This window comes from Callithrix jacchus, chromosome 15 (genome assembly GCF_049354715.1).
Source record: "Callithrix jacchus isolate 240 chromosome 15, calJac240_pri, whole genome shotgun sequence".
Lineage (NCBI taxonomy): Eukaryota > Metazoa > Chordata > Mammalia > Primates > Cebidae > Callithrix > Callithrix jacchus.
Window position 1 is genome coordinate 35,779,290 of NC_133516.1, and position 22,458 is coordinate 35,801,747.

Here is a 22,458-nt window from a genome sequence, read left to right on the forward strand (position 1 = left end):
GTGCTGCTGGGGTTTTACTCTGAGTCCCCAGATCAATGTGGCCTTGAGGATGCCTGTGGGGTGAGAACCTTGTGGCTCAGTCTCCTCGTCTGCCCAACAGAGATGATTTCCCCCCTTCCTCCTGTCCCTTTCTGAGGTCAGTCATCAGGGAACACAGGCTACTGCAAGGTAACCCCAAGCATCTTGTCATTTAGTGTAGTCACAGGCATGGGCTCATCTACAAAAGGCAGCCCTGGAGGCCTGACTTGAGGCCCCAAAGCCCTGCATAGCCCCTGCCCTGCTCCCTCCCCTCCAGCCGCCTCAGCCAATGCTGGGTCCCTCTGCAGAGCAGCTTGTTTGGGGCCACAGTGGAGGCTTTGAGGTGGGCCCGTCTGGCTGACACCCATGCAGACCCACCTCCCTACTTTGTGCCCCCTGACCCTGAATTCGTAATCAGTCAAGGCCCAAGGCGGGCATCTGGAAACCCTCTCTCCTATTTCACCAGGGGCCTGGCTCCTCTTCCCCAGGCTGGCTGGGGCTGGTCACAGGAGGCAGCCCCCAAACTGAAGTTCAAATGTCTCCATAGGTATATGTCCTTGAGCTTTACTGAGCAAGCCCCCATCCCTTAAGAACCTTCCTCCATCGGCCACATGGTGGCTCATGCCTATAATCCCAGCACTTTAGGAGGCCAGGTCAGGCAGATCACTTGAGGTCAGGAGTTTGAGACCAGCCTGGCCAACATGGTGAAACACCATCTCTACTAAAAATACAAAAATTACCTGGGTGTGGTGGTGCACACCTGTAATCCCAGCTACTCAGGAGGCTGAAGCAGTAGAATTGCTTGAACCTTAAAGGCAGAGGTTGCAGTCAGCCAAGATCATGCCACTGCACTTCAGCCTGAGTGACGGAGCGAGACTCCATCTCCAAAAAAAAAAACCTCCTCCCTCAAGAATAAAGTGAGCCTATGTAAGATGATGTGTGGAAACTCTGAGAACCACCACGCCACAACCACAAAAACAAGGAAACTCACTTAAAACTGGGCCTGGCCCACAAATCCATGGTGGTGGCCTGAGCCGCTAGGTCCAAATGCCTAGAGTTTGAAATTGTGAGTCAAATGCTAAAGAAAGGGACCTGTAAATGGGGCTTAAGGTCCCAGTTTCAGCTCCTGCACCTGCAGAGCTGCGATCACAGACCACTCTCCACACTGTGACCATGCTTAGGCCACAGCCTCATACGTACCCAAAGGCCTCGCATCGCTTCTGGTAGATATCCATCTGGTGCTGCAGCGGGGCCGGGTCGCTCTGGCCCAGGCGATTGATGTCAAGAATGGCCACGAGGTTGTCCAGTTTGTAGATGCTGGCGAAAGCCATGGCCTCCCACACAGAGCCCTCTGACAGCTCCCCATCTCCCAGCAAGCAATAGACTCGGTAGCTGCGAACAGACAGTGAGTCAGCCTGGTCCCTCTCACCTGGACCCAACTGGCTCCTGGCACCACCCCTTCAAGGAGCCTGCAGATGGATTATAGCATCTTCATAAAAACAGAACATCGCATGATCCTTAAACCAGCTCTCAGTCCGGGACCCAGCCCCCACCCCTCCAAGGAGCCTGTACTCTGGGTAAAGGAGCAGCCGTGTGTGGCTATGTAGAACAGACGGTATTTACACTCAAAGCACAACAGTGTCACCAGGTCCCTGCAGCCCACCCAGCCACACCCCAAGAGAAAATGGCCATCAAGAAAGCCGTCAGGAGCTCAGAAAGAAGTACTGATTGTTAAGAAACAGAAGTCGAGGACAACAGGGATCTGGCTGATAAGATCTAGAAAAATGGGGGTTGCTGGAGCAAGAGGAAAGTGAGCAAGAATGGGTGGGTGGGCTTGAGACACCTGCTGCAGGGGACGGGCCCCACTGTGAACCAGAGGTTGGAGGAGGCCCTGGGACAGCTGGGTGGTCCAATGGGAAAAAGGGAACCTTGGGAACCAAGCTCTGCTTCTGCTTGGAGGAGAGAGCTGGACCAGGGAGGGCTGAGGCACTCCAGGCAACACCACGGAGCAAGAGGGCTCAGGCGGAGGATGGAGCATGGCGGGCCCTTGACCCCAAGATTGAGGCTGGACCTGGCCCTTTTTCTACCCTAGGGGCCTTCTCCCCTCAACACAGGCAACTGTGATCTTTTCAAGACAGTGAGACATGTTAAAAAGAGCACAGGCTGGATGTGGTTGCTCACACCTGTACTCCCAGTATGTTGGGGGCTGAAGCAGGCAGATCACTTGAGGTCAAGAGTTTGAGATCAGCTTGGCCAACATGGTAAAACCTCGTCTCTACTAAAAATACAAAAAAATTCAGCCAGGCATGGTGGCAGGTGCCTGTAATCCCAGCTACTCGGGAGGCTGAGGCAGGATAATCACTTGAACCCAGGAGGCAGAGGTTGCAGTGAGCTGAGATCGTGCCACTGCACTCCAGTCTGGGTGACAGAACAAGATCCTGTCTCAAAAAAAAAAAAAAGCATTGAACTTGGGATAAATTACCAGCAAACAGAACCACAGAACATTCCCTAGCCCCAGGGGAGGGATGGGCGAGGGGGTGAGGCTAGAGGAAGGGAGACCAGTTCAGGGACTCTGAGCCCAGCCTGGGAGACGTGAGGGGATGGGGGTGGTAGAGGGATGACATCAACAGACACAGGACTTGTCTGAAGGTCGCGCTGTCAGGAAGTTGCTGAGCCAGGATGCAAACGCAGGCCCGACTGCAGCCAGAATGTCTGCTCCTTTCAGCGTAGGCATGCACATAGGGTGAGGAGTGGCGGGACCTGGGCACCTCCCCTTACCCTGCCCAGTGTCTAGCTGTGTGGCCCCAGGAAATGAGGCTGGTGCCTGGTTGGGCTCAGAGGGGACACAGCTGCCCTCCTGCTCCTGCAGTAAAAGGCCCTCAACCTGGCTGCAGGCTCAGCAGTTCAAGCCTCCAGGCCTGTCTGCTGCTGCAGGGCCAAGGCAGGGCCAGCCAGCCCCCGGAGCAGTCAGCATGACTCAGCACTTCCACATGCCAGCAGGTTGGGAGCGCTCCCTGCAGCCTCCCCTGCCTCAAGCTACTCTTCTGTGGCCTCCACCAGGCCAGGCCAGGCCTCTGCTTCCATGGCCAAAAGGACAAAGCCTCAGGCCCACACCTCAGAGGCCCCATTCTGTCCCAGCCTCGCCTCCTCTTTCCCTTATGGGTTTTGAGGGGGCCAAGACCCTGGAGGGGCTCCAGTCTGGCACAGCAGCTCCAGAAAGGGGCCACATGATGGGGCTGAACCGGAGAGGCCTATAGGGAACTTGACTTCCCAGAAAGGGATTCCAGGGAAGCCAAACTGAGGTTAGCATGGGAGGCCCAGCACAGCTTTGGGCTTTGAGACTAGGCACAAGGCTAAGCCCTACAGGGCCAACAGACTCAGGTCAGAGGAGGCTCTGAGGTCCCGAGGAAAATCCAAGGAAGGGGTTGTGGACAGGAAAGGGGGCCTACAGGAGCCTAGGCTAACCCTGAGGCTTGGTATTGCCTGAGCTGTTAGAGTTAGGGGTAGGGGGCTGCAAACATCAGACATGAACTAACATGAAGAGAAGGAACCCTAAGCAGAAGGTCAACATTTGTTGCAGAAGGATTTGGAAACTACCTTACATGTCCAACAGCAGGGCTGGCTAGATGGATTATAGCATCTCCATAAAACAGAACTTTACATGATCATTAAACCAGCTCTCAGTCTGGGTGCAGTGGCTCACGCCTGTAATCACAGCACTGTGGGAGGCTGAGGCAGATGGATCACCTGATGTCAGGAGTTTGAGACCAGCCTGGCCATCATGGTGAAACCCCGTCTACTAAATATATAAAAATTAGCCAGGTGTGGTGGTGCATGCCTGTAATCCCAGCTACTCAGGAGGCTGAGGCAGGAGAATTGCTTGAACCCAGGAGGTGGAGGATGCGGTGAGCCGAGATTGCATCACTGCACTCCAGCCTGGGCAACAGAGCAAGACTGCATCTCAAAAAAAAAGAAAGAAAAGAAAAAAAAACCAAAAATCAGCTCTCCACAGTTAATGTCATGAGAAAATGCTCATGATAGAAGGCTTTTGGTTTAAAGTGTAAAATTTGCTTTTATATATATATATATTACACGCGCGCACACACACACACACACACACTAGGATTACAAATTTGTAAGCTTTTTTCATGATAACATGGACAAAACACATCATTAGATTTAAATCGGAGGTGGGAGGCAGTGTGTTAAGAATACGGAAAATGTTCATTTCTTAATACCATTCTGTATTTTTTAAACAGGAGGGCAGGAAGTAACAGTGAGCGGAGGCCAATCTGCTCTATCAAGACGCTACCTCTGGGTGCCTGGCCTGGCATGATAATCCTGGGATGCCCTGGCTCCTCCCCCAGGTACAGTCGGAGGGCCAAGGCTCCAGCCAACCCTGGCCCTGAGCCACCCGGGCTTCTGGGAACCCAGCTAAACTCCTTCTCCCTACACTGACTTGTTCCATTATGTAAGGGTCAGGAAATGCCCCTTCACAGGGAATTATTTCCAGCAACTGTAGGAAATAATTAACTCACTTCTCTGGTTCTCTGCCAAGTACAGTGCTCTTAAACATGCATCCCATTCTTTGTCTCTCTCCCTCTTTACTTCATGGTGAATCACTTCTGGGTATAGCTGAGCCTGCCCCAAGGCTCAGCCAGGGACTGAAAGCAAACTCTTGTCGGTGACACTGGCCAGGGGGGGCCTGGAAGGGACTGTGAGGCTTCCTTGGAGAGCCAGTCCTGGGGAAGGGCCTGCACACAGAAACTGCTCCCTGCAGACTCCTGTCTTCAAGGACCCATAGTCATCCTGAACCCCACCTGCCTGCCAGCCCCACAACAGCCCCGGCATGGCGCTTCTACTGCAGGGTAGATGGCAGGGCAGTGGAGATGGCACCAGCTGCAGAGCTGGGCCCTTCTCCCACCCTGCGGGCCGGCCCCACTGGCCTTCCTCCTCCAGTAGGCTTCCCGCCCACAGGGCTCCCCCAGCTCCTGTGCAGCCCTCAGCCTCTCCCAGAGCAGCCTGGGAATGCTGAATACGGACGCTAGGTACCTCCATCACCGACTGGATGGCCTAGGCCAGCATCTTGCCTCAGTTTCCTCACCTGTAAGACAAATTACGGTTCTCACACCACTACCAACTCATGGGGCTTTTCAAGGTGGAACCCGAAACAGCACATGCACACTGAGCACAGGGCCTACCCCACAAAGGGCAAAGGAATCCTTCTGATGAGTGACTGACGTGGTTTGGCTCTGGGTCCCCACCCAAATCTCATCTTGTAGCTCCCATAATTCCCACAGGTTGTGGAAGGGGCCCAGTGGGCGATAACTGAATCATGGGGATGGTTCTTTCCCATGCTGTTCTCATGATGGTAAGTCTCACGAGATCTGATGGTTTTAAAAACTGGAATTTCCCTGCACAAGCTCTCTTTGCCTGCTGCCATCCATGTAAGATGTGACTTGCTCCTCCTTGCCTTATGCCATAACCATGAGGCCTCCCCAGCAACGTAGAATTTAACTCCATTAAACCTCTTTTTCTTCCCAGACTTAGGTATGCCTTTATCAGCAGTGTGAAAACAGACTAATATGATGATTATTCTTTTAAAAAAATTGTTTGTTTTTTAGAGGCAGAGTCTTGTTCTGTAGTCCAGGCTGGAGTAGTGGTTCTATCATGGATTACTATAACCTTGAACCCCTAGGCTCAAGTGATCCTCCCACCTCAGCCTCCCATGTAGCTGGGACTGCAGGTGTGCACCCCCATGCCTGGCTAAGTTTTGTATTTTTTGTAGAGAGTCTTGCTCTGTGGCCCAGGCTATGCTCAAATTCCTGGCCTCAAGCAATCCTTCCCTCAGACGGCCATTAATCTTAACAGTTTACAACCTCATCCCTGCAGGCCAAATCTGACCACAGCAGACCAACTTCTGGTTAGAACCTGCCTGCGGGGCCGCGAGGGGCTGTGAGGGGCTGCGAGGGGCTGCTCCTGCAAACCACCTGCTCCGTGCTGGAGCAGCACACCCTTCTGGTTAGGCCACCCTCCGAAGGCTCAATATCTCAAATGTTTGTTTCTTCCCTGCTGATAGGAGGTGGCCTACAGGTATCCCAGGACCCCCCAGAGCCTACAACCCTCCCCTTTATCTTGCCCCAAGATAAAGGCAAGTGGCTCAGGCCTGGGCTCCTGTTGCCTAGTCAGACAGGGGCCTGGAGGTGGGTCTTTCTGAGATTTCTGGGGTCTGGCCACAGGGCTGGGGGCAACACAGGAAGTCTTCAGCCTAAGCACTCTGGCAGAAGAGCACGTGACTGGGAGCATTCACTCTGTGCAAACCTGGCCCAGCAGTCACTGCTGAGGGACCCTGGGGCAGGTTCCTTAACTCCTGAATATCTCCTCATTTGAGAAGGGCAGGTCATGGCACCAGCCATAGCGGGTGTTCAAAGAGCAAAAGAGACCATGTGTGTGTATTACTCTGCCCTAGCCAGGAAAGAGGAAGTACCTAGGGGGTGGCAGTGAAGGGTGGGTCCCTGAGGACCACTCCCCAAAACTATCAAGGGTGGGGGTGGGGAGTAGGCGGGTGGGGAGTGGGCGAAGTAGGTGTGTTACCTGGCCTTGTCGAAGTATTTGCCAGTGTAGGCCATCCCACATGCGGCCCCAAGGCCCTGGCCTAGGGAGCCAGTGGCCACATCGGTGAAAGCTTGTTTCTGTCATAACAGAAGGCCATAGTTAATCAGAGAGAAGAAGGGATTCTGGCCTCACCCGCCTGGGTAGCCACACTCCCACCCAGACCCAGAGAGCCCCTCCCCTGCAGAAGGTCAGGCCCCAGGGTGGTCTCTACCTAATGAACTAATTATAGCTGCAGGTTCAAATCCCAGCCCTGCCCACTAGCCAGCTATGTGGCCTCAGGCCTCGGGCTAGGGACTGAACTCTGAGCCTCAGTTCCCACATCACCCACTTCACAAAGGGCTGGAAGAAAAAAATCATGAAAACTTTGACACAGAACATTTGGCCTTTGTAGGGACCCAGACCACAGTGACAGTTTTTGTGGTAATCCATGAAGTCTAAACATTAGCAGGGATACCAGCTGGCACCCCAAGGAACAAACCAGGTCCCTTCCCCAGGGTGGCGCCAAATCCTGCATCCAGCCTCTTATTGAGTCCTCTCACTTCCCCAGCTGTAGCTACGTAGCCAGGGAGACCCAGCATACAAGGGAAGCTTGGGGAGAGGCCCTCTCTGAAGTCATCCCGGAGCACCCCTGGCTGAGACCTCAGAAGGCCTTCCCCTTTAGCACCAGTGTGGGGTGAATACATGCCCCTAAAACACCTGCTACTTTCCTTCCTGGTCTTTTTTTTTTTATTTAAAAATCAGTCTCCATAGAGATTGTCGAAAATTGCCAGTACCGACTGTATTGCAAGTCATTACTGTGGGGTATTGGGAAGTTTTCAATTAGCAATAATGGTGCCTCGGATAAACCTCATTGGCTACGATAATGCCACTGTGCAAAGCTTCCTTCCTGGTCTTAACGCCCTCTTCCACCTTTCAATACCTCTGGCTTCTCAGTGGGCACCCCTTCCCCCATCCTGCATGCCTGGGAAACAAGAAGTAAAGGCAGAGGCTGGCAGGCTCTGGCGGGAGCACTTACCGGGACAGGGTGCCCGTCCAAGTCGGAGCTGATCTTCCTCAGGTTCAGCAGCTCCGCCTCGGGCAGGAAGCCAGCTTCAGCCCAGACCGCATAGAGGATGGGAGCTGCATGGCCCTGCCGGGATATGGACAGTGGGGTGGGGTCAGGTGGGGAGTGGATCCGCTTGGGGCTGTGCCTACTGCACACTGAGCCCTGGGGCCTGGCCAAGCTGGCCAGCTGCAGCATCCATTTCAGGGGAGGAAGCAAGTGAAGGCTACTTCTCCCCTTTCAGTCCTCTTCAGCCTTTTGGTTTTCAGCCCAAAGTTCCCACAGCCAAGGCCAGGCGACACTAAGACAGGTGCAGGGGGCACAACTGTGAGGCTGGATGCAGCCAAAACCCCAGCAGGCAGCCGGCCGCCCTAATCCCTGGCTTCTGGCATGGGAACAACTTGGACAGACTTCTAAGCTCTAAAGCCTGCCCCAAGAGACCAGATGCCATGGAGGCTGGCCTGGGCACAGGTGGATTTTAGGGGTTTGTGGCTGTGATTCCACCCAGCAGGGGTAGCTCAGGGGGGTCCCCATCCAAAACCCTGGTACAACACACCACCACCCCGACGGGGGCAAACCATGGCTTGGGGAGTGCTTGGGCAACAGAAAGAGCAGGCAGGGAACCCAGACCTAGATGCCAGTCCTACCTGTCAACACCCAGACTGGGCAGAACACACAGCAGATGTTTCCGTGGTCCCTACTCCATTTCTCTGGGTTAAAGCGTGGATAATGTACCCGGGCTCCATGGAAGAGCAACCCATTCAGTCCTGTATTCCTTAGCTAGCTGGGTCAGCACAGAGCAGGACACTGAGGGAAGGGCCAGGACGAGCAGGGAGAAGGAACCTGGGAGAGGTGGGCTTAGCCAGGCCTCCTCAGAGATCACTCACCATTCCAGGGCCCATGTGACCCCAGTCCCAGGCAACGTGTGGCTGGCAGTAAGTAGCTGGGCTCTTACCTTGGAGAGCACAAAGCGGTCGTTGTGCGGGTTCCGGGGGTCCTGGGACTTGTAGCGCATGGTGTGGAAAAAGAGGACAGCCATGATCTCTGCAGCGCTGCAGCATGACGTAGGGTGGCTGTGACCCAGGAGAGAAGACAGACACATGCATCATGGCCCTGAACCCCCAAGCTGTCCTGCTCAGCTGTACAGTGACCTGGGGGTACATGTCCCGAGCAGTCACACAGGCCAGGCTTATCAGACAGCCACGTGCTCTTGGTCCCTGGGAGGGCGACACAGGGTCTCAAGAAGGCCACGCTGGCAGCTTGGGGCCTCGGCCAGCTAGTGGCGGGACTGTCACACCTTCCCAGGGGCACCAGATCCTCAGAATCATGGTATCTGAAAGTATCTGGGGTTGGACTTGAGTGAGAAGGAAGGAGGGACCCAGGAGAGATCTAGCAAAAAGACGCAGCCCAAGGCCGGCACTGTGGCTGGGGCGGCTACTGTTGGGTAGAGCCCAGTTCCCACCTGGTGGCCCCCAGGAGTCGAGGGACTCAGCAGCCAAGGGGCACCCGCCCTCCTACGACTGACCCCACATCCTGAAGGGACTGCCCAGACCCTGCCCGCTTGTGAAGGGCACCCTGACCTCTCAGTACCCAGGGGTGTTGGGCCTCTGAGCCCATGGGGCAGGGAGGAACTGAGGCTCATGGAGTTAGCACAAACCTCCCAGCAGCCTCCACGCACGGGGTGTGGTAGCCTGAAAAACTGGGCTTTGGGCTTTCCAGCTGCATCACGGGGCTACTGGAAAGTTTGAGGGCTGGTGGAGCTACCGGGAACCAGGCTTTTGTGCAGAATTTTCAAAGCAAGCCACAATCTCATCGTCTACAAGTCTACGATCACGTATTAATAAAAACCCCTTCTGCCTATGGACAGGGGCTGAGGTGGGGCCGACAAAGCAAGAATCTGCCCTCCAGCCTGGGAGTGGTAGGGCCACAGAGACCCCTTGACTTTCTCGACTCTTGTTTTAATCACAGAGCCACTACTCAGCAATAGAAAATGCAAATGTCACATCTTAGGGATGGGACTCATTCAGGTCTCTTAGGCCGACGACGTGAGGAATCCATAACCCAGCCCCTGCCAGGGAGACCGGCTAGAGGCTGGGCTTCCTGCTGGGAAGTGCTGCAGGTCCTGGTCAGCCCTGAAGCCCCTGGTCCCAGGGTTTTGTTAAAAGGTCAGCCACAGGGCACAGGCCCAGGAGGGCCCTTACACATGCAGCTCAGCTCAGCCCTCTCGCTGCTCCCTGAGGTCCTTCACACGAAGACATGCCCCATGCCAAGCCCAAGGGCACATGCACCATCTGGAGCTCACGCCACCGACCTCCCGCCCCCTCCAGTCAGCACTCCCACTGGGTTAGGGGTGAGTCGCACTCAGTGCAGACAAGTTAGTAGTAGAGAAATCTGGGAAACTGTCCATGCTGGTTTAGTACCAACATTCTGCACACGATCATCTTATACTTAACTATTTCTATGAACTCCCGGTCATGGGAAAAGGCATTACACCTGAAAGAGGGAGGTGAGGACATGGTAAACGAGAAACCCTTTTCTGCCTGGCAGGAACCCTAATCCTATGTTCCCATTGCCGGCTTCAGCTGGAGGTTTCCCCAGTCAGGCCAACCTCTCATTCTTCCCACCTCCAAGGGCAGCCCAGCCCTGAGGGGCCATTTCTCAATCCACGGTCCCATTAGGAGGAAGCCTTGGTGGGAGAAGGATGTGGGTGGACACTGGGCCAAGCGTTCCGGGAAGGAAGAAGGATGGCAAATGCAAGGCTCCACCTACGCTGTCCACCTTGATACCCCAGAGTGACAGTCCCATTGGCCACCAAGGAGTTCCAGGGAGAAATGGTATAGGACAGGCTCTTTCTGCATGTGGCAGGGGCATGCCCAGGCCCAGAGAGAGTAGACGTAGAGAGGGGAAGGTCAGCCACGAGGTGACACCAAGGGCGAGAAGTAGAAGCTGCAGCTGATCCTAAGCCTTCCTTGCTAGGCCTGCAGCCTTTCATCTCCTCCAAAGGCTGCATCCAGCCTCCTGGGGGCACACTGTTCACTTCTACCAGGTAAACACAAAAGAAGGAATGCTTAGGAGCCAAGTATCCCCCAACTCCTCCCCAGGCTTTTGGGGCTCTCCCTCAGCAGAGCACCCTGGGTTGGGAGTGTGAGCTGTGCCACTTGGGCTTGGTGACTTGAGCAAGTGCTTCATCAACCCAGGGCTCAGCTTCTTCACTTGGGAGAGTGTCTGGGAGATGCAGTGAGATAAGGCACGCACAGTACCCAGGTCTCTGGCAGCTGCCACCACCCACCAGGGGATCAACTCTCTCAGCTCCTCCAGCTCTTTATCTACAGGCTGGGATGGTGACATCCCCCACCCCTGCTGGCCACACACAGGCAAGAGGGAAGAAATAAACCAAAGACTGAGGCCAAGCTGTGCACACTGTGAAGCTCCGAGCACATAGAAGAGTTACTTTCAGGCTCAACTTACTAGAGGGCCTTTGGGGCCAAAGTCATACATTTAAGCCTGTGGTCTCCTCAGGGCTGGAGTTTTTCCTGCCATTCATTCCAGACTGCCTGCACAACTGCAGGTGGACGCCCCATTCCGTGGCGCTGTGTATGACACCTCTGGGTGAACACTGGCGGGAGATGAGATGAGGAACGTGGTGGAGAGGCTGCAGAGCACTTACTGTATACCCCGGCTCTGGGATAAACCAGGCTTACAAGCACACTTGATGGTTTGTTAAAACAAACAAACCCTGCCTTGGCCAGACAGTCCACTTACAACCTCAATGAGTCCAACCTACGAAGGTAGTGTGGACAGCTTAGATCCAGACTTAGAAATGTTCTTAATGCCTCCCCCACCACCACTCCCCTCCAGGACAGCATATATACTTTTAGACGTCCCCTGGCTAGGAGGTCCTCTCATCGCTTCAGTGCGCACTCCACCTGCTCACAGGTTTCCATGCAGGAAAAGGCCAGAGCAGCTCCCTCACCCTCTAGCCGGGCTCCTTCAAGAGATAATAGATGTCAGGCCAGGCGAGGTGGCCCACGCCTGTAATTCCAGCACTTCAGGAGGCTGAGGTGGGCAGATCACCTGAAGTCAGGGGTTTAAGACCAGCTTTGCCAACAGAGTGAAACCTGTCTCTACTAAAAATACAAAAATTAGCCTGGCATGATGGTGGGTGCCTGTAATCCCAGCTATGTGGGTGGCTGAAGCAGGAGAATCTCTCAAACCTGGGAGGTGGAAGTTGCAGTGAGCCAAAATTACACCACTGCACTCTGGCCTGGGCAACAGACTTCATCTTAAAAAAAAACACCCAAATATACTCAGGAAAGAATCCTGGGATGTCAGGGTAAACATCTTCCTATGCCTTGAACTACCTGAGCTGGCTTCTGCCTGGAAAGAACCTCTGGCTCCAGACCCCAGATTGGATTGTATCTTCAGATCTCTGCCCCGTGTCACCTCCTCCAAAAAGTCCTCCCTGACCACACTATCTGAAATAGCTCTTCTTCCCCTCACTCATGCTTGCCATCTGACATTATGTGGTTATTGCCTGTCTACACTACTGGAATACAAGCTCCCTGAGGATAGAGCTTTGGGCCTTACACTGGCCCAAATGACTTGAGCCCAGGAATTTGAGACCAGGCTTAGCAATGTTCCCTGTCTCTACAAATAATTTTAAAAATTAGCTGGTATGGTGGTGAGTGCCTCCCAGCTACTCAGGAGGCTGAGGTGAAAGAATTGCTTGATCCTGGGAGGTCGAGGCTGCAGTGTGCCATGACTGTACCATTGTACTCCAGCTTGGGGGACACAGTGGAGACCCTGCTCCCCACTCCCCCAAAAAAGGAATGAAGTACTGATTCATGTTACAACACGGATGACCCTCTAAAAATTACGGTAAGTTAAAGAGGCCAGACCCAAAAGAATTCATTCTGTATAATTGCATTTATATAAAATGTCTAGAAGAGTTAAATTTAGAGACAGAAAATTAGATTAGTGGTTGCCCAGGACACTGGGGGTGGAAATGAGGAGTGACAGCAAATATCCAGAAGAGATCTTTTAGGGAATATGGTCAATTTTTGTAGTAAATCTCTGCAAACTCATTAAAATCACTTACAACGTTATGAAACACAAATTATACCTTAAGCTGCTAAAAATTTGTCTTTATTTTTTATTTATTTTTATTTTTTGAGATAGAGTCTCACTCTGTCACCCAAGCTGGAGTGCAGTAATGGCACGATCTCAGCTCACCACAACCTCTGCCTTCTAGGTTCCAGTGATTCTCCTGCCTCAGCCTCCCGAGTAGCTGGGATTACAGGCACCCACCACCACACCCAGCTAATTTTTGTATTTTAGTAGAGACAGGGTTTCACCATGTTGTCACACTGGTCTTGAACTCCTGACCTCAAATGATCCACCCACCTTGGCCTCCCAAAGTGCTGGGATTACAGGCGTGAACCATCACACCTGGTCTAAAAATTGTTGTTGTTGTTTTAAAAAAAGGGCTGAGCATGGTGGCTCTCACGCCTATAATCCCAACACTTTGGGGAGGCTGAGGCAGGTGGGCGGATCACCTGAGGTCAGGAAATCGAGACCAGTCTGGCCAACATGGTAAAACCCCATCTCTACTAAAAATATAAAAATTAGCTGGGTGTGGTGACATGCACTGTAATCCCAGCTACTCCAGAGACTGAGGCAGAATTGCTTGAACCTGGGAAGTAGAGGTCGCAGTGAGCCAAGATCAGGCCACTGCACTCTAGCCTGGGCGACAGAGCGAGACTCTGTCAAGTAAATAAATAAATAAATGGAAGAAAAAGGTGCTAGGAGAGCTCAGTAGAGGAAGTTCTTGGGCGTCCACACTTCCCTTCCAGCTGTGCAGTCCTCAGAGATTCCATGCAGTGCACAAATGCAACTGACTTCTGAGCAACACCCAACTACACATGGGCTCACCCAGCTCCCAGCACATCCACTCCCTCCCCGCTTCCTTGCCCTGTCATTCAGGGCAGGAGCAGAGCCTGCCTGAGGACCCAGCTCTGCGCAGGTCCCTGACCTCCAGGAGTGTTCCCAGCCCCCAGGATGAATAACTGGTCTGTGGAAAGAAGGGAGTTCCTGATTTTGTGGGGCGAGGCTACAGTGACAACAAGCCTGCCTCAAGAGGCAATGCTGAGGGGTCAGAGCCACGACAGGGGCTGGAGATTAGTCAGAAGCCACAAGAAAGTCTCAGCCAGTGGCTAACCAGGTCCTGTACTTCACTTCCTGTTTCTTACAACACTGATCTCCAACCCTGCAGAGGAGAGGTCAGTCTCATTGGCAGAGAGCCAAGCCACCCACCCCAGGGTGGCCAGTGTCTTCACACTGGGTGGGGAAATGCTGCTGCCGGGGCAATCTCAACTGCCAAACTCTTGCCTCAGTCGGGGCCAGGCTGGGTCCTGAGGCAGCCCCAAAAGAAAAGCAGGCCCAGAGAGGCAGGGCCATGTGGGGCCAGAGACCCCAGGAGGTCCTCAAGCCTTCAGCTAAAGCAGCCCGGTATCAGAGCTGGCTAACTGGGATACAATCCCAGCCATTTTAAGGGCACAGAGAGCACCAGGATGTAAAACCAGCAACAGCAGGTGGTGGTACCCCAGAGCCCACTCACTCCACCCCCCAGCCCCACTCCTGAGGGACCTGATTTGAAACCATCTATCCATGAACATCTCCTTTCAAGATGGAGAAAATGGCCTATAATCCCAGTACTTTGGGAGGCCGAGGCAGGTGGATCGCTTAAGCCCAGGAGTTTGAGACCAGCCTGGGTAAAATGGCAAAACCCCAACTCTACAAGAAATATAAAAATTAGCCAAGGCATGGTGGCTCATGCTTGTGGTCCCAGCTACTCCAGAGGCTGAGTTGAGAGGATCGTTTGAGCCCAGGAGGTAGAATAGAGGCTGCAGTGAGCAGAGATCGTGCCACGGCATTCCAGCCTGGGCAACCAAGACCCTGAGATAGAAAGGTTTGTTTTGTTTAAAAGGCAGAGTTTTGCTGTTGCTCAGGCTATGGTGCAGAGCCATGATCACAGCTCACTGTAGCTTTGAACTCCTGGGCTCAAGTGATCCTCACACCTCAGCCTCCCAAATAGCTGGGACTACAGCATGCGCATCACCATGCACAGCTTTTTTGTTTTTTGGTACAGATGAGGTCTCACTATGTTCTCAGGCTGGTCTTGAACTCCCGGGCTCAAGCAATCCTCCCATCTTGGCCTCCCGAAGTGCTATGATTACAGGTATTAGCTGCCGCACCTGGCCAGAAGGGCCTTTCTAACAAAGACATAGCCGCTAGGAACAGAGCCAGGTTAGACTCATCTCCTTGGGTCCACCAGCCAGGCCTGGCCAGACATTACCCTCACCAAGGCTGTGGGTCAGAAATCCTGGGGGACTTGTTGAAAGCACAGACCACCTTCCCTTTTGAATCAGGCCTGATCATGATAGATCCTCAGATGACACTTGTACTGTTTGGATGATGCCTGGTAAGTGAGAACTGAGAAATCTTTGCCACCAGCCTCAGCGTCCAGGCCACTTCTGACAAGGCCATTGGGTTTTGTTTTTCTAAAGCCAGGATGAGCTGGACCCTTGCCACAATTCCTTTGGCCCATGGAAGGAGATGACCCCAGAGAAGCTCTGGGCATTGTGGATGCAGCCTCAACAAAGTGCCTTCTGTGAGGGCTGCCCCTTCACCTCCAGGCCCAACTCCTGACAGAGGCCAGTGTCCTTGCTTCCCAGACCTGGGGTCAGTGATGTCACAGGAATAGGAAAGCTATCAAGAAACCAGCCTGGGTCCTCACTGACAGAAAATATGGATCCTGTCTCAGTGGGTGGCCAGCAAAAGACTGGACCAAAAAGCTGGACATGGTGGCATATGCCTCTAGTTCCAGCTACTCAGGAGGCTGAAGCCGGAGGATCGCTATAGCCCATGAGTTCAAGGCTGCAGGGAGCCATGACTGAGCCTCTGTAAACCTGGTGGGTAACAGAGCAAGACCCGTTTTTTGTTTTGTTTTTGAGATGGAGTCATGCTCTGTCACTCAGGCTGGAGTAGAGTGGTGTGCTCTTGGCTCACTGTAACCTTCACCTGCTGGGTTCAGTCAATTTCCCTGCCTCAGCCTCCTGAGTAGCTGGGACTGCAGGCGCACACTGCCACGTCCAGCTAATTTTTTGTATTTTAGTAGAGATGGGGTTTCACCATGTTGCCCAGGCTGGTCTTGAACTCCTGAGCTCAGGCAATCCACCCACCTCAGCTTCCCAAAGTGCTGAGATTACAGGTGTGAGACCCCGTTTGAAAAAAAAAAAAAAAAAAAAGTGCCTGGCCAAGACCTTGTCAAAAAAGAAAGAAAGAAGAGAGAGAGAGAGAAAGAAAGAAAGAAAGAAAGAAAGAAAGGAAGGAAGGAAGGAAGGAAGGAAGGAAGGAAGGAAGGAAGGAAGGAAGGAAGGAAGGAAGAAAGAAAGAAAAGAGAGAGGACTGGAATGGATCAAAGTCCTGTGAGCTCCCCTAGAAAAGGGGACATCCTGACAAATTGTCACTTTGGCTGTGACTACAGCCCAGATTGGGCCAGGGCTTCCGGACTGAGCCTTCACTCTATGCCTCACTGCAGTGAGGAGACAGTGGTCCTCAAGATAAACATCTGGGGACCAGAAACAGAACACTGCCTGTGTCTCAAGTCTGCCTTGATTAGCTTGTATGCACACACACAAACACACTCCTGGCACACACCTTTCAAATTATGGTTTCAGAGCAGTGTTACTTCCTTCTGAAAAATAAGTTTTTCCTACTTTTTTGCATATTTTAAACATATACATACACACAGCCACTGTATTTTACACAACTCCTTTTTCTTTTGCAAATGGATACCTTTTGAGTTCAGTGAGCTTCCCCCTCCAAGGCATTACAATGTAAATATGGTGTAACTCTCAGTCACCACAGTATCTTTCCGGAAGTGGAGTAAAGGCTAAAGCAGTGAGGAAATCAAACTTTGCCCAACAAAGAACCAGGAGACCCACTTGACACTCCACTCTTTCAGAGCACCCTACACTTGCATATCTTATTTCTCTCCAAGTGCCTTTCAAATTGACTAATAGCCACCATGGTTGTACCTGGTCTTCCCCTTCACCTTTTTCACCATTCTCCAGCTTGGCACAGACCACTTGCCCAAGAGGCATTCTTTTTTTTCTTTTGAGATGAAGTTTTGCTCTTGTTGCCCAGGCTGGAGTGCAACGGTGCAATCCTGGCTCACTGCAACCTCTGCCTCCCGAGTTCAAGTGATTTTCCTGCCTCAGCCTCCCGAGTAACTGGGATTACAGGCACCTACCACCATACCTGGCTAATTTTTTGTATTTTTAGTAGGGATGGGGTTTTGCCATGCTGTCCAGGCTGGTCTTGATCTCCTGACCTTTGATGATCCACTCACCTATGCCTCCAAAAGTGCTGGGATTACAGACATGAGGCACTGCACCTGGTCAAGGCATTCCTATTTACTTTAGGAGACAGGGTCTTGCTATGTTACCCAGGCTGGTCTTGAACTCCTGGCCTCAAGTGATCCTCCGGTCTTGGACTCCTAAAGTGCTGGCATTACAGGCATGCAACACCATGCTCAACTACTTTTCATTTCTTTCTTTTTCTTTTTTTTTTTGAGACAGGGTCTTGCTCTGTCGCCCAGGCTGGAGTGTGGTGGCATGTTCAAGGCTCACTGCAGCCTCAACCTCTTGGGCTCAAGTGATCCTCTGCCTCAGCCTCCCAAGTAGCTGGTACTATAGGTACACATCACCACACCTAGACAATTAAAAAAATTTTTTTAGCTGGGTGCGGTGGGCAATCCCAGCACTTTGGGAAGACAAGTTGGGTGGATCACCTGAGGTCAGGAGTTCAAGATCAGCCTGGCCAACATGGTGAAACACTGTCTCCGCTAAAAATACAAAAATTACCTGGGTGTGGTGGCAGTTGCTTGTTATTCCAGCTACTAGGGAGGCTGAGGGAAGAGAATCACTTGAACCCGGGAGGCAGAGATTGCAGTGAGCCAAGATAGTGCCACTGCACTCTAACCTAGCTGATAGAGCAAGACGCCATCTTGAAAAAATTTTTTTTTAAGCTATGAGGTCTCACTGTATTGCCCAGATTGGTCTGGAACTCCTGGGCTCAAGCAGTCCTCCCACCTTGGCCTCCCAAAGTGCTGTGATTACAAGTACGCCCTGCCAAGAAGCATTCCTGACAGCATGAGCCCCACCAGACAGTACGGAATGGCCACCAATTACCAGCTTGGGCAAGTAACTTAACACACTAGCCTCAATGTCCCCATCTATAACATGTGAATACAACACAATGTATCTCACAGGGTTATTTTCAGGATGCAATGAATGATGATGCTGTGTCATACCACAGATACCTGTGTGGCAGCTCGGGAACCCTGTAAATAGCTGCATGTTTGTCCTCACTACTGCCTTACTTAGGCATCCTATTATTCCCATTTTACAGACAAGGAAACTGAAGCACAGAACATTTAACAGTATGCTCAAAGTCACAAAGTTAGACATTAATCTCTGCCTTATAGGGCTTCTCAAAGGGATTACATACTATTTACCTCATTTTTACAGTTGGGAAAACTACCATTTAGAGAAGAAAAGGGACTTACCAAGATGTAGTCAGCAGGGCTAGGGCTAACCCCGGGGTCTGTCTCCCCTCAAAGTGAATGCGCACCCTCTAAGGTACTCTGCTGTCTCCTGAATACTTTAGTTTCAGGTGTCAATACGAGTATGAACGGATACGGAAGTGCAGGTTCTATGAAAATAAAATCCTTTTGAAATTCAAAATGTATTTCTGGTCTTCATTTTATTTTAAATTTAATTCACTCTATTTTTTTTGAAGACAGAGTCTCAACTCACTGTTGCTTCCACCTCCCAGGTTCAAGGGATGTTCCCACCTCAGCCTCCTGAGGGGGGAAAAAAAAATCTGCATGCTTTAGCCCTGTAAGATGCTCAGATGTGCAATACTACTTAGCTGGCTAATTGCTGTCTCTCTCCAGCTAGACCTCAGACTCCCTGAAATGGCCAAAGGTAGCAGGTTCAATAGTACCAAACAAGCCACACAAGGTGTGCAGAGCTACCGTGTGCCAGGCTGCCAAAGGGGGAGCTGAGTAAGCCAGGGCCCTGCCTAAGCAGGAGATACCCCACACACATGGTAAGACTGATACAAACCTAGGAGAGCTAACAGGTCCAAAGTGTGCAAGGAAGTGGGTGGGTGTGGGGGAAGGGCTTTCGAGAAAGACATCTAATCCCTTCTGAGAACAGGTTGTCTTAAAGGCACAAAGGGTGAATGTGTATCCACCCAGAAAGGTGAAAAAGATTTACTTCATAATAATATATCCTGTATGAAATTGGCCAGAAGCCAGACTCTTGACTCTCTGAAATACAGAGCTTGTTTGGGAATGTCCCTGGAAATCATCCACCACGCAACCCTCACAACCCTGTCATGAGCCCGGCACACTGCTGGCACTGTGGCCTCATAGCAGCCTCCAAGCAGAGCACTGGAATCCTTGAAATCATCCAGCGTGGTAAGTGCCATTACTGTCTCCACTTTACAGAGCTGGAAGCAGGCTCTGAAGTACTTCACTGGCTGACCACCTCAACCACCTTACTGGATACATCCAGCTGCATGAACGGTGGCCCTCGTTGATTATCCCCGTCCCCGCTACAGAGGAGGCTCCTTGGGATCACCAACTGCCTTTGTCTACCTCCTGGGCCAGAAGGGCTGGCCGGGGAAGGATCTTGGGGGATGGGCGCGCCAGGCCCTGCCAGGAGAAAGAGCTCCTGGTGGCTGGCCCTGGCCCCAGGACTTCATTCCCGGCGCTAGGGCCCTGGAACTCCGTCCTTGCGGCGCTCAGCCTTCTCAGTCTCCTTCCCCTCCGCCTCCTCCCGCCCAGGTCAAATCATAGACCTCCCCTTTACAATGGATGCCATGGTTCTGCATCCACGTGCCACCATCCTCCTCCCTCTTCCCCGATCAGCCTGCCGCTGCCTGGGGTCTAAGCAGCCCCCTACTCCAAACTCGACCCAACCTGGGAGTGGCAGGAGACGGGAGACGCGGCAGGGGGAGCGTAGTTAGGTTGGGAGAAGGCCAGGCGCCGGAGTCTCCTGCAACGTGAGTTAAAACAGGCTCCCTGGAGTTGGACTGCTGGGGCTCAAATCCCAGATCTCCCTGTGTGTAACTTTAGGCAGCTGACTCACTCGGAGCCTCCGTTTCCCCATCTGGAGGGGGGAACCCTCCCGGCAGCGCCCACACAGCCGGGTGGTGCAGAGGGTTAAGCGGGCTGCGTTCTCGGGAACAGCAGTAATGGTGGCCTTCCCGGCATCGCCCTAAAGGGGACTTGGTGAGTCGTGAGCCCATCCCCCGCGCCACTGTGCAGCGGCGCGGCCTGAGTCCCGCGGGGGACAGAGCCGGCCTGGGGCGCACGGGACACCGGGGCCCACGCGGCCGAGCCCGGGCAGCGGGTTGAGTGCGCGGCGCAGCGGAAGGGCGCCTGCGGCCCGGGGCCCTGCGAGGCGCGCGTCTCCGCCCTCCGATGGCGCCCGGGGCCCCTTCCTCGTCGTGGCACCGTGCAGCGCGACCCCCAGCCCGCGGCGACCCCGGCCGCTACAGACGCCCCCCGCCCCGCCCGCGCCGCGCACTCACCCGGAGCCCGCCGCCGTGGTGGCCTGGATGGAGCTGATGCGCAGGCGGTTGGCCGTGTCCTTCAGGGCCTGCAGCTTCTGCTGGTCAGGCTTGTGGTAGCCCTCCATGGTGCGGCGGGCGGGGACCGGACGCACACGCAGACACGCAGAGGTATCGGCGGCTCCTGCGGCGACAACCGGTATCCGAGGCCGGGCGGCGGGCGGGGACGCGTTAAGACTCCGGGAGGGGCGGGGCGGGGGGAGGCGGGGCTCAGATCACCCCAGGCCTCCGGCTCCGCCCCGTCCGGGGCCGCCGCCTGCCCGCTCCCCGCCGCTGCCTGGCTCAGAGCGGGGCGGCTGCGGACTGCTGGGTTCGCAGTGAACCACACACACCAATAATGATAGCACAACTAACAACTCAAGGTTCGAGCCTTGGCTCCTGCCTCGAAGGCCTCTCTGTCTCCCTCCTCCACATAGTCCTCTGTGGAATTGTCACGGGGAATCCCATTTTAGAGATGAGCAAACTGAGGCGTGGCAAGGACAATCAAGGTCGCTAGGCTGCTGGGTGTCAGCGGACCAACCGCAGCCCCAAGGGAGTGGCGGACTTTACTATCAGTAGTAGCAGAATTTTCAGACGGAGTTTCACTGTTGTCGCCCAGGCTGGAGTGCCATGGAGAGTTCTCGGTTCGCTGCAACCTTCGCCCCCCAGGTTCAAGCGATTCTCCGGTCTCAACCTCCCCAGAGGCTGGGATTACAGGCGTGCGCCACCACGCCCGGCTAATTCTTGTATATTTAGTACAGCCGGGTTTTCATCATAGTGGTCTAGCTGGTCTCAAACTCCTGACCTCAGGTAATCCTCACGCCTCAGCCTCCCAAAGTGCTGGGATTACAGGTGTGAGCCACCTCCATCCGCCAACTATTATTATTTTTTAATAATTAAAAAAAAAATGTTGGCCAGGTGTGGTGGCTCACGCCTGTAATCCAAGCACTTTGGAGGCCAAAGCGGGCGAATCACCTGAGTTCGGGAGTTCAAGACCAGCCTGACCAACATGGTGAAACCCCATCTTTAAAAATAAATAAATAAATAAATAATTGTTTTTTCCCGCTGGGCACGGTGGGTCATGCCTGTAATCCCAACACTTTGAGAGGCCAAGGCGGGCAGATAATGAGCTCAAGAGATCGAGACCATCCTGGCCAACATGGTGAAATACCATCTCTACTAAAAATACAAAAATTAGCTGGGTGTGGTGTCATGTGTAGTCTCAGCTACTCAGGAGGCTGGGGCGGGAGAATCACTTGAACCCGGGAGGTGAAGGTTGCATTGAGCTGAGATGGTGCCACTGCACCCAGCCTGGAGACAGAGGGAGACTCAGTCTCAAAAAACAAAAAACAAACAAAAAAAACCCACCTGTTTTTTCTTTGAGATGGCATCAGTCACCCACTGTCACCCAGGCTAGAGTGCAGTGGAGTGATTATGGCCCCCTGCAGTGTCAGCCTCCTGGGCTCAAGTGATCCCTCTGCCTCAGCCTCAAAAGTAGCTGGGACTATTGGTGCATACTACCACACCACCTAATTGTTGTCTATTTTGTAGAGATGGGATCTCACCATGTTACTCAGGCAGGTCTGGAACTCCTAAGCTCAAGCCGTCCACCCACCTCTGCCTCCCAAAGTGTCTGGATTACACCCATGAGCCCTGGTGCCTAGCCACTCTGGGCTTTAGAGACCTGCACAGGGGATGGGGATTATTGAAAATGAGAATAAGATAGTGGTAACAATGACAATGCCAGGTGGTGATAACTGAGAAATTACTAGGGAAGACCCTTTACAAATTATTAGGGTCTAGAAACACTGCTGACTCTTAGGGAGATGATTGGGTTTGCTTCCACGTCTGCAGGGACAGGGGCACCCACCACTACTGTTACCACACCGCATGGTCCTCAGACGGATGAGGCTCCCCAGAGTGGGAGTACAGAGGGGACTTTCATCACAGACACTGTCTCATTCAATCCACCCACCACACTTGGCCAGTAAGGTCCATACTGCCTGCAATGCTTGTTTTACAGAGAAAGAAGCTCCATTTGACAGAGGAGAGATAAAGGCAAGATCCTTGAATGGGTGGCTGGACAGGAAGCTAAAATC

At 53.1% G+C, this 22,458-nt stretch overlaps 1 protein-coding gene and 1 non-coding gene across 2 annotated transcripts in view; both read right to left on the reverse strand.

Annotated features, from left to right (window-relative positions):
- TKT (transketolase) overlaps window positions 1-20,528 on the reverse strand; it is a 28,755-nt gene extending 8,227 nt beyond the window's left edge. Inside the window, exons 1-5 of the mRNA XM_035275823.3 lie at window positions 20,342-20,528; window positions 8,631-8,748; window positions 7,649-7,762; window positions 6,613-6,710; window positions 1,219-1,410 (exon numbers count right to left, since the gene is read on the reverse strand). Of these exons, the coding sequence (XP_035131714.1) occupies window positions 1,219-1,410; window positions 6,613-6,710; window positions 7,649-7,762; window positions 8,631-8,748; window positions 20,342-20,448 (629 nt within the window). The 5' untranslated portion in view covers window positions 20,449-20,528. The remainder of the gene's footprint in view (window positions 1-1,218; window positions 1,411-6,612; window positions 6,711-7,648; window positions 7,763-8,630; window positions 8,749-20,341) is intronic.
- LOC118148262 (U4 spliceosomal RNA) lies at window positions 7,375-7,513 on the reverse strand. Its single transcript, XR_004735017.1, has one exon. It is a non-coding gene; the product is annotated as a U4 spliceosomal RNA (small nuclear RNA).
- Window positions 20,529-22,458: the final 1,930 nt, after the last annotated feature.